General features: G+C 46.2%; 1 protein-coding gene across 1 annotated transcript in view; it reads left to right on the forward strand.

The window, feature by feature from the left end:
- Positions 1-719: 719 nt before the first annotated feature.
- LOC120039531 (SPARC-related modular calcium-binding protein 1-like) overlaps positions 720-12558 on the forward strand; it is a gene marked incomplete at both ends in the record, with an annotated part of 32540 nt that continues 20701 nt past the window's right edge. Inside the window, 4 exons of the mRNA XM_038984943.1 lie at positions 720-885; positions 1305-1388; positions 2615-2727; positions 2949-3048. Coding sequence (XP_038840871.1) covers positions 720-885; positions 1305-1388; positions 2615-2727; positions 2949-3048 — 463 coding nt within the window. The remainder of the gene's footprint in view (positions 886-1304; positions 1389-2614; positions 2728-2948; positions 3049-12558) is intronic.

A 12558-nucleotide genomic window follows, 5' to 3' on the forward strand; every position in this document is an offset into this window, starting at 1 on the left:
TGTATTGTTCCAGGCCTAACTGTGTGGGCTGTATTGTTCCAGGCCTAACGGTGTGGGCTGTGTTGTTCCAGGCCTAACTGTGTGGGCTGTATTGTTCCAGGCCTAACGGTGTGGGCTGTATTGTTCCAGGCCTAACGGTGTGGGCTGTATTGTTCCAGGCCTAACGGTGTGGGCTGTGTTGTTCCAGGCCTAACTGTGCTGGTTGTGACAGTGCTGTTCCCCATTAAAATTGAATGTCAGTTGATTTGAAAGTTAATAAAAGGCAGACTGAAGACTGCACTTCCTGCTGTGCCTCCTTGGGAACAGACAGTATAGATAAATAGAGGACTCTCCTTTGTATCTGTGCCATTATTGAGGCTGTGGCAGCATGGGAAGCCTCATTGAGGATATCTCCATTTTGAAGTAGTACATTTTTTTTTCATGATTGGCAGATCCCTACCGATGACCCGGTTGGATATGACTCCAACAGGGTCACCAGGAGGGATCAGACAATGAAGTTGGAAGTCTCACCCAGTTGACTTCATTAAAATGGGTGGAAGCCCTGAATCGTTCTGCCCATGCTAATATGTCCTTTTGACCACTAGAGTCATCTATCGTTCTCTATGGGACAGACTCAAAATGGCTGCCAGACAAGTCTACCCATTATGACATCATTGCCATGAATTGTGGATGTCCAGCCCCATTCTACTCCTTGTAATTCTGTGGCGTTTCCCCGGCAGTGGCTGATAGGAGACAGGGAGACCCACTGTGGGATCATCTGTTCCAGGACACAGGGCAAGCCGGTGTGTGGCTCTGATGGACGGAGCTACGATACCGGCTGTGACCTGCAGAGGGCGCGTTGCAAGGACCGTTCTCTGACGCTGGCACACCGCGGACGATGTCGAGGTGAGGCTGAGACCCACAGAGCACTATATACACACACACGCACGCACGCACGCACGCACGCACGCACACACACACACACACACACACACACACACACACACACACACACAGAAGCACAAGCACAAGCTCAAACAAACACAGACACATACACGCGCACACACACTCGCGCATGCACACACACACGCACGCACGCACACACACACACACACACACACACACACACACACACACACACACACACACACACACACACACACACACACACACACACACACACACACACACACACACACGGAAGCACAAGCACAAGCTCAAACAAACACAGACGCATACACACACACACACACACACACACACACACACACACACACACACACACATACACACACACACATTGTGGCTGGTCTTTGGTGTTTCAGGTAAAAACTCGGTGAGGATTGACCAGCTTCCAGTAGTTCCTGCTCCAACATCAGTCTCAGAGGGGAAGAACCTGGAACTGGAAGGTCTGTCTGTCTGTCTGTCTGTCTGTCTGTCTGTCTGTCTGTCTGTCTGTCTGTCTGTCTGTCTGTCTGTCTGTCTGTCGTTCTGTCTGTCTGTCTGTCTGTCTGTCTGTCTGTCTGTCTGTCTGTCTGTCTGTCTGTCTGTCTGTCTGTGTTTTGAAACGTCTGGAATGTACTGTCATATTAAGTGTTGAGATTTCAGTGTAAATTGGGTGCACAGAGAGTGTGTGTTGCTAGCAGAGGTGAGCCAGTGGGTTTGGGATTTTGTTTCAGTTAATACAAGTACAGACCTAGGATGTTCATTTTAGCCAGTTTGTTACAGCAGAAAAACAATCCTGCAGCGACAGGAAATGTGAATTATTATGTGGATTATAATTAATTAACATTTTTTGTATGGGTTGATACATTTTTCTTTAGGGGAAATCAAGTCTAAAATTTCAAAGCGGATATAAAACAACTTTAGAAACATTTTTAAAACTCAAATACAGTAAACGTTTAAAAAATTCACAGCAACAAAAGACTGATCAAATGAAGGTCCTACCTCTGTATACCTGTTGTGCATGCTGGGACAGTGAATGCAGGTATCCCTGTCCTCTGGTTGTGCATGCTGGGACAGTGAATGCAGGTATCCCTGTCCTCTGGTTGTGCATGCTGGGACAGTGAATGCAGGTATCCCTGTCCTCTGGTTGTGCATGCTGGGACAGTGAATGCAGGGCAGGTGTACCTGTAGTTCAGCCGAGGCTCATAATAATGGCTGGAACGTAGCAAATCAAACACCTGGAAACTACTCCGCTCCAGTCTTTACCACGAGCCCATCCTAAGAGCCACCAAACTTCTGTGCTGTAGTTTTGCATGCTGGGACAGTGAATGAATACAGGTACAGTATACCTGTCCTCTGGTTGTGCATGCTGGGACAGTGAATTAATACAGGTACAGTATACCTGTCCTCTGGTTGTGCATGCTGGGACAGTGAATGAATACAGGTACAGTATACCTGTCCTCTGGTTGTGCATGCTGGGACAGTGAATGAATACAGGTACAGTATACCTGTCCTCTGGTTGTGCATGCTGGGACAGTGAATGAATACAGGTACAGTATACCTGTCCTCTGGTTGTGCATGCTGGGACAGTGAATGAATACAGGTACAGTATACCTGTCCTCTGGTTGTGCATGCTGGGACAGTGAATGAATACAGGTACAGTATACCTGTCCTTGTGGTTGTATTTCAGATGGAGGCCAGTCCAAGTGCAGGGTGGAGAGGAATCAGGCTCTGGAGCAGGCTAAGAGACCTCAGGAGTCCATCTTCATCCCAGAATGCAACGAGGACGGAACCTTCGCCCAGGTCTGTCTCTCTCAGGAGTCTTCATCTCTGGGAGCCAATTACAAAACCTCGGAAACTTTCCAGGAAATCAAAAATCCCGGTTGGAGGAATTATAGGAGACTTTCTCTGTTTAAAAAAAAAAAAACTTTGACATTTTGTCTCACCATTGTCGTCATGAACCCTCCAGTATATATGTACCTGTTTCCCACCTGTCTCTGTCCTGTCCTTTCTGCTCTCTGCAGGTGCAGTGTCACACTCTGACAGGATACTGCTGGTGCGTCACCACCGACGGCAAACCAGTCAGCGGTTCCTCCGTGCACAACAGGACCCCTGTGTGTTCAGGTACCTTGAGAGATTAGAGACAGGGCTGGGTGTTCAGGTACCATTAGAGATTAGAGACAGGGCTGTGTGTTCAGGTACCATTAGAGATTAGAGACAGGGCTGGGTGTTCAGGTACCATTAGAGATTAGAGACAGGGCTGGGTGTTCAGGTACCATTAGAGATTAGAGACAGGGCTGGGTGTTCAGGTACCATTAGAGATTAGAGACAGGGCTGTGTGTTCAGGTACCATTAGAGATTAGAGACAGGGCTGGGTGTTCAGGTACAATTAGAGATTAGAGACAGGGCTGTGTGTTCAGGTACCATTAGAGATTAGAGACAGGGCTGGATGTTCAGGTACCATTAGAGATTAGAGACAGGGCTGGGTGTTCAGGTACCATTAGAGACAGGGCTGGGTGTTCAGGTACCATTAGAGATTAGAGACAGGGCTGGGTGTTCAGGTACCATTAGATAATAGAGACAGGGCTGGGTGTTCAGGTACCATTAGAGATTAGAGACAGGGCTGGGTGTTCAGGTACCATTATAGATTAGAGACAGGGCTAGGTGTTCAGGTACCATTAGATAATAGAGACAGGGCTAGGTGTTCAGGTACCATTAGATAATAGAGACAGGGCTGTGTGTTCAGGTACCTTGAGAGATTAGAGACATGGCTGGGTGTTCAGGTACCGTTAGAGATTAGAGACAGGGCTGGGTGTTCAGGTACCATTAGAGATTAGAGACAGGGCTGGGTGTTCAGGTACCATTAGAGATTAGAGACAGGGCTGGGTGTTCAGGTACCATTAGAGATTAGAGACAGGGCTGTGTGTTCTGGTAACTTGAGAGATTAGAGACAGGGCTGGGTGTTCAGGTACCATTAGAGATTAGAGACAGGGCTGGGTGTTCAGGTACCATTAGAGATTAGAGACAGGGCTGGGTGTTCAGGTACCATTAGAGATTAGAGACAGGGCTGGGTGTTCAGGTACCATTAGAGATTAGAGACAGGGCTGGGTGTTCAGGTACCATTAGAGATTAGAGACAGGGCTGGGTGTTCAGGGCCCATTAGAGATTAGAGACAGGGCTGTGTGTTCAGGGCCCATTAGAGATTAGAGACAGGGCTGTGTGTTCAGGGCCCATTAGAGATTAGAGACAGGGCTGGGTGTTCAGGTACCATTAGAGATTAGAGACAGGGCTGGGTGTTCAGGTACCATTAGAGATTAGAGACAGGGCTGGATGTTCAGGTACCATTAGAGATTAGAGACAGGAGTGCTGCTCACTTGGTAGAGCTTTTCTACAGGACACAACTAAAGTATACGTGCGATGCCAGAGTGAGATGGATGGCCAACATGGTCAGTATCTGAGTCTGAGTGACTATAGTTTGTAGATAGAAAAGAGCACATGAGATTACTTCTACAGTGAGAGAGGGGTAGTGCGTGGGTGGGCTATTGTTTTAGGATCAGGATCGTTGAAGCCATGTGTATGACCTGCCACTCACTATTGGGAAAGCTGTGCCAGGCTACTGCACTGCATGGTACTGTTGGGAGAGCTGTGCCAGGCTTCTGTCCTGCATGGTACTGTTGGGAGAGCTGTGCCAGGCTACTGTACTGTTGGGAGAGCTGTGCCAGGCTACTGTCCTGCATGGTACTGTTGGGAGAGCTGTGCCAGGCTACTGTCCTGCATGGTACTGTTGGGAGAGCTGTGCCAGGCTACTGTCCTGCATGGTACTGTTGGGAAAGCTGTGCCAGGCTACTGTCCTGCATGGTACTGTTGGGAAAGCTGTGCCAGGCTACTGTCCTGCATGGTACTGTTGGGAAAGCTGTGCCAGGCTACTGTCCTGCATGGTACTGTTGGGAGAGCTGTGCCAGGCTACTGTCCTGCATGGTACTGTTGGGAGAGCTGTGCCAGGCTACTGTCCTGCATGGTACTGTTGGGAGAGCTGTGCCAGGCTTCTGTCCTGCATGGTACTGTTGGGAGAGCTGTGCCAGGCTACTGTCCTGCATGGTACTGTTGGGAGAGCTGTGCCAGGCTACTGTCCTGCATGGTACTGTTGGGAGAGCTGTGCCAGGCTACTGTACTGTTGGGAGAGCTGTGCCAGGCTACTGTCCTGCATGGTACTGTTGGGAAAGCTGTGCCAGGCTACTGTCCTGCATGGTACTGTTGGGAAAGCTGTGCCAGGCTACTGTCCTGCATGGTACTGTTGGGAGAGCTGTGCCAGGCTACTGTCCTGCATGGTACTGTTGGGAAAGCTGTGCCAGGCTACTGTCCTGCATGGTACTGTTGGGAGAGCTGTGCCAGGCTTCTGTCCTGCATGGTACTGTTGGGAGAGCTGTGCCAGGCTACTGTCCTGCATGGTACTGTTGGGAGAGCTGTGCCAGGCTACTGTCCTGCATGGTACTGTTGGGAGAGCTGTGCCAGGCTACTGTCCTGCATGGTACTGTTGGGAGAGCTGTGCCAGGCTACTGTCCTGCATGGTACTGTTGGGAAAGCTGTGCCAGGCTACTGTCCTGCATGGTACTGTTGGGAGAGCTGTGCCAGGCTACTGTCCTGCATGGTACTGTTGGGAAAGCTGTGCCAGGCTACTGTCCTGCATGGTACTGTTGGGAGAGCTGTGCCAGGCTACTGTCCTGCATGGTACTGTTGGGAAAGCTGTGCCAGGCTACTGTCCTGCATGGTACTGTTGGGAGAGCTGTGCCAGGCTACTGTACTGTTGGGAGAGCTGTGCCAGGCTACTGTACTGTTGGGAGAGCTGTGCCAGGCTACTGTACTGTTGGGAAAGCTGTGCCAGGCTACTGTCCTGCATGGTACTGTTGGGAAAGCTGTGCCAGGCTACTGTCCTGCATGGTACTGTTGGGAGAGCTGTGCCAGGCTACTGTACTGTTGGGAGAGCTGTGCCAGGCTACTGTACTGTTGGGAGAGCTGTGCCAGGCTACTGTACTGTTGGGAGAGCTGTGCCAGGCTTCTGTCCTGCATGGTACTGTTGGGAGAGCTGTGCCAGGCTACTGTCCTGCATGGTACTGTTGGGAGAGCTGTGCCAGGCTACTGTCCTGCATGGTACTGTTGGGAGAGCTGTGCCAGGCTACTGTCCTGCATGGTACTGTTGGGAGAGCTGTGCCAGGCTTCTGTCCTGCATGGTACTGTTGGGAGAGCTGTGCCAGGCTACTGTCCTGCATGGTACTGTTGGGAGAGCTGTGCCAGGCTACTGTCCTGCATGGTACTGTTGGGAGAGCTGTGCCAGGCTACTGTACTGTTGGGAGAGCTGTGCCAGGCTTCTGTCCTGCATGGTACTGTTGGGAGAGCTGTGCCAGGCTACTGTCCTGCATGGTACTGTTGGGAGAGCTGTGCCAGGCTTCTGTCCTGCATGGTACTGTTGGGAGAGCTGTGCCAGGCTACTGTACTGTTGGGAGAGCTGTGCCAGGCTACTGTACTGTTGGGAGAGCTGTGCCAGGCTACTGTCCTGCATGGTACTGTTGGGAAAGCTGTGCCAGGCTACTGTCCTGCATGGTACTGTTGGGAGAGCTGTGCCAGGCTACTGTACTGTTGGGAGAGCTGTGCCAGGCTACTGTCCTGCATGGTACTGTTGGGAAAGCTGTGCCAGGCTTCTGTCCTGCATGGTACTGTTGGGAGAGCTGTGCCAGGCTACTGTCCTGCATGGTACTGTTGGGAGAGCTGTGCCAGGCTACTGTCCTGCATGGTACTGTTGGGAGAGCTGTGCCAGGCTACTGTACTGTTGGGAGAGCTGTGCCAGGCTTCTGTCCTGCATGGTACTGTTGGGAGAGCTGTGCCAGGCTACTGTCCTGCATGGTACTGTTGGGAGAGCTGTGCCAGGCTACTGTCCTGCATGGTACTGTTGGGAGAGCTGTGCCAGGCTACTGTCCTGCATGGTACTGTTGGGAGAGCTGTGCCAGGCTACTGCACTGTTGGGAGAGCTGTGCCAGGCTACTGCACTGTTGGGAAAGCTGTGCCAGGCTACTGCACTGTTGGGAGAGCTGTGCCAGACACATGGTATTGTTTGCAGAGCTGTGCCAGGCTACTGCACTGCATGGTACTGTTGGGAGAGCTGTGCCATGCTACTGTACTGCATGGTAGGGTATATACAGTTGAAGTTGGAAGTTTACATACACTCAGGTTGGAGTCATTAAAACTTGTTTTTCAACCACTCCACAAATTTCTTGTTAACTAACTATAGTTTTGGCAAGTCGGTTAGGACATCTACTTTGTGCCTGACACAATTCATTTTTCCAACAAATGTTTACAGACAGATTATTTCACTTATAATTCACTGTATCACAATTCCAGTGGGTCAGAAGTTTATATACACTAAGTTGACTGTGCCTTTAAACAGCTTGGAAAATTCCAGAAAATGATGTCATGGCTTTAGAAACTTCTGATAGGCTAATTGACATCATTTTAGTCAATTGGAGGTGCACCTGTGGATGTATTTCAAGGCCTACCTTCAAACTCAGTGCCTCTTTGCTTGACATCATGGGAAAATTAAAATAAATCAGCCAAGACCTCAGAAAAAAAATTGTAGACCTCCACAAGTCTGGTTCATCCTTGGGAGCAAATTCCAAACACCTGAAGGTACAACGTTCATCTGTACAAACAATAGTACGCAAGTATAAACACCATGGGACCACGCAGCCGTCATACCGCTCAGGAAGGAGACGCGTTCTGTCTCCTTGAGATGAACGTACTTTGGTGCGAAAAGTGCAAATCAATCCCATAACAACAGCAAAGGACCTTGTGAAGATGCTGGAGGAAACAGGTACAAAAGTATCTATAGCCACAGTAAAACGAGTCCTATATCGACATAACCTGAAAGGCCGCTGGGCAAGGAAGAAGCCACTGCTTCAAAACCGGCATAAAAAAGCCAGACTACGGTTTGCAACTGCACATGGGGACAAAGTTCGTACTTTTTGGAGAAATGTCCTCTGGTCTGATGAAACAAAAATAGAACTGTTTGGCCATAATGACCATCGTTATGTTTTGAGGAAAAAGGGGGAGCTTGCAAGCCAAAGAACACCATCCCAACCGTGAAGCACGGGGGTGGCAGCATCATGTTGTGGGGGTGCTTTGCTGCAGGAGGGACTGGTGCACTTTACAAAATATATGGCATCATGAGGGAGGAACATTTTGTGGATATATTGAAGCAACATCTCAAGACATCAGTCAGGAAGTTAAAGCTTGTTAGCAAATGGGTCTTCCAAATGGAGAATGACCCCAAGCATACTTCCAAAGTTGTGGCAAAATGGCTTAAGGACAACAAAGTCAAGGTATTGCAGTGGCCATCACAAAGCCCTGACCTCAATCCTATAGAAAATTGTGGGCAGAATTGAAAAAGCGTTTACGAGCGAGGAGGCCTACAAACCTGACTGTTACACCAGCTCTGTCAGGAAGAATGGGCCAACATTCACCCAACTTATTGTGGGAAGCTTGTGGAAGGCTACCTGAAACGTTTGACCCAAGTTAAACTATTTAATGGCAATGCTACCAAATACTAATTGAGTATATGTAAACTTCTGACCCACTGGGAATGTGATGAAAGAAATAAAAGCTGAAATAAATAATTCTCTCTACTATTATTCTGACATTTCACATTCTTAAAATAAAGTGGTGATCCTAACATCCTAAGACAGGGAATTTTTACTGGTATTAAATGTCAATAATTGGGCAATCTGTGTTTTAAACTGTGTTTAAACTGTGTTTAAATGTATTTGGCTAAGGTGTTTGTAAACTTCCGACTTCAACTGTACATACATGTGTGCTATCCTAGTCGTAAGGTGACTAGAGGGACATAGTGAACTCAATCCAGAAGATCCAGCTCTGGGGGTGGGGGAAGAGTTTCCAGCTGCCATCTCAGGAATAACTGTGTCCTTGCTCTCCTCTCTCCTCATTCCTGTCCTCTCCTCTCTCTCCTCATGCCTATCCTCTCCTCTCTCTCCTCATTCCTGTCCTCTCCTCTCTCTCCTCATTCCTGTCCTCTCCTCTCTCCTCATTCATGTCCTCTCCTCTCTCTCCTCACCCCTCTCCTCTCTCTCCTCACCTCTCTCCTCTCCTGTTTCTTAATTTTTCCACAGTCAGAAAGCCTCCCTATCTCTAAAGCCCTCCTCTCACCCCCTTGATCAGTTCTTAGGCAGGCAGATAGGCAGATAGACAGATAGACAGAAAGGCAGATAGACCAGGGAGAAAGAGATACAGCAATGCTGAAATTGGATGGGAACACTTTCTGACTGTTATTTTCCCACTGAGAGAAAGAGGTCATTCTCTGAGCTTAGTATGGCTAGTGCCAGATAGGAGCTGCTGAGCTAACACAGGTGGTCTACATTTAGGAGCAGAAAGGGATCACACCTCTGGCTACTGAGACAAGAACCAGCACCCCCTGTCTCTATTCTCTTTGATTCACCTGCTCCACATTCTACACCACGCCCTCTTCCTGCCCATTCCTCCAATCAGCATCCTCCTCTCCCATTCCTCCAATCAGCATCCTCCTCTCCCATTCTTCCAATCAGCAATCAACAACAATTGCAATCCAGCACGGAAACATGGCCAAGAACAAATCATTTGGTATTTTGGGAATTACTGCAATGTACGATATGATAAAACCACTAAGATCTTACACTCTTTTGTCCTGCATAAGATCCAATATCTTCATTATTGTTTCTTGCAAATGTATTTATTTCACTCTGTGTGCCTGTGTTATGAATGAGCACGGTTATCCGGATATCCGAACGAACGTTAGTATTCAATTACTTGAGTGGTGAACTGTATTAGATGTTTTAGATTATTATAATTTTTTAAATAAAGCCTATTTTGACATAGAAAAAGCGTTGTTATACTGTAAATTAAATTATCCTTGTGACATTGTTACCTACAAGGATATACCATGACATTTGAAGTACTTAATTTAATAAAATAACCAACTTTTGCATGTTTTTATAACCCTGCGTTGAGCTACTGCTCCAGTCTGCCCTGACATCGCAAATAGCATTTACACACCTGCCCCTTAACAGTTTCCACAAGACCTGACACAGATCAAAACACACACCAAATAAACTTTTTGTAAAATAATCATTTCTATATCATGGCAAAAATCAGACTTCTGTTTCACTGTTGTTTTTAGCGAAAAACTACAGGAGAAAAGCAGCATGTCTGCTGTTTACTGTCATGTGCATTTCCGTCATTCTGATTGGTCAAGACTCAAGAGCGTTACATTTAAAAAAAAATGAAATTAGAATTTAAACTATCCGGATATCTGAAAAAATATATATATAATATTTTTGGAATAGTGAAATAATGTGGAATGTGTGTGTCAACTCTACAACTCTACAATCCCAGTAACACTAAAGCTGGTCACGGTTGGGATCAATTCCATTTCGCAAGTTGGCATTTATTGTCATGAATCTTGCCCTGTAGGCAGTTCTGCACTGGTCATTAGCTGGCACTGCCACAAAGTTACGAAATCTGATTTTAAACCTTAACCGTTTTGGCAAGATTCATGGCAATAAACGTCCCCCTGCTTCCATTTCAGTTAGAAATTATATTTCAAATTCAACTGAATTTCCAATCGCAATTACAGTGCCTTCCAAAATGATCTATTTTTTCCCCCTCACCCATCTACACACAATACCTCATAATGATAAAGTGAAAACATATTTTTATACATTTTTGCAGATGTGTTGAAAATGAAATACAGAAATATCTAATTTACATACAGTAACAGTCAAAAGTTTAGACACACCTACTCATTCCAGGATTTTTCTTAATTTTTTACTATTTTCTACATTTTAGAATAATAGTGAAGACATCAAAACTCTGAAATAACACATATGGAATCATGTGGTAACCATATGGAATCCACTAGCAGTTCTGGGGGGGGGGGGGGCAGTGCCCCTGTGACAACAATTATGGACCCCCTTGTGGAGTATGAAATAATTTTTACATAACAATTTTTTGCTATCGTTCTTTTTTTTACATCCGTTATTAATGTAATTGGCCCCAGCTTGCCCCCCCCCCAGTTGAAGTGGTCTAGAACCGCCATTGCTGGAATCATGTAGTAACCAAAAAAGTGTTAAACAAATCAAAATATATATATTTGATTTTAGATTCTTCAAAGTAGCCACTGTTTGCCTTGATGACAGCTTTGCACACTCTTGGCATCCTCTCAACAGGCTTCATGAGGTAGTCACGTGGAATGCATTTAAATTAACGAGTGTGCCTTGTTAAAAGTTCATTTGAGCCAATCAGTTGTGTTATGACAAGGTAGGGGTGGTATACAAAAGATAGCCCTAATTGGTAAAAGACCAAGTCCGTATTATAACAAGAACAGCTAAAATAAGCAAAGAGAAACGACAGTTCATCATTACTTTAAGACATGAAGGTCAGTCAATCTGGAAAATGTCAAGAACTTTGAAAGTTTATTCAAGTTTTGATGTCTTCACTATTATTCTACAATGTAGAAGATGGTAAAAATAAAGAAAAGCCCTTGAATGAGTAGGTGTGTCCAAACTTTTGACTGTACTGTAAGTATTCACTCCCCTGAGTCAATACTTTGTAAAATCACCTTTGGTAGCGATTATAGCAGTGAGTCTTTCTGGGTAAGTCTCGTAAGATCTTTCCACACCTGGATTGTGAAACATTTGCCAATTATTCTTTAAAACATTCTTCAAGCTCTGTCAAATTGGTTGTTGGTCGTTGACCATTTTCAGATCTTGCTGTAGATTTTCAAGTAGATTTAAGTCAAAACTGTAACTCGACTGCTCAGGAACATTCACTGTCTTCCTGGTAACCAACTCCAGTGTAGATTTGGCTTTGTGTTTTAGGTTTTTATCCTGCTGAAAGGTGAATTAATCTCCCAGTGTGTGGAAAGCAGACGTAACCCGGTTTTCCTCTAGGAATTTGCCTGTGCTTAGCTCCATTCCGTTTATTTTTTATCCTGAAAAACTCCCAAGTCCTTAATAGTTCCAAGGATACCCATAACATGATGCAGCCACCACTTCGCTTGAAAATATGGAGAGTGGTACTCAGTAATGCGCTGTATTGGATTTGCCACAAACAGGGCAAAAAAGTCAATTCTTTGCCTTGTTTTTTTTGCAGTATTACTTTAGTAATTTGTGGTTAAACAGGAGTTGGAATATATTCACATGACTTGGACTCACAAATGTTTTGTCACTCATTTTGTGGCACAGTGTCTACGTGGATTACTCTACACGCAGCCATAGACAGTAGCCGCAGCATCACCCTTGTGGAGAAAAAAACCCATCCAAGTTTTCAACAGATTGGCTAGTGAAATGCACACTCAGCGTTCTGATTGGACCAGCAAACTGTCAATCAACACAGGTTGGGTGAGCTAGCGAACAGATTGCTGATTTGCTGTACAGCTATAGATCGATATAGGATCGGGTACAGCGCAAACGTCAAAATATAGGAATTCATTATTACTGTGGGGAAGACGCACGTCTCTCCAATCCCGCCAATGGAGAGCGCTTTGTTCTCTTGTTGAAATGTTGCTTTCACACGTTTAAATGCATGTGGTAAATC

This window comes from Salvelinus namaycush, unplaced genomic scaffold, assembly GCF_016432855.1.
Source record: "Salvelinus namaycush isolate Seneca unplaced genomic scaffold, SaNama_1.0 Scaffold2776, whole genome shotgun sequence".
Taxonomy (NCBI): Eukaryota; Metazoa; Chordata; class Actinopteri; order Salmoniformes; family Salmonidae; genus Salvelinus; species Salvelinus namaycush.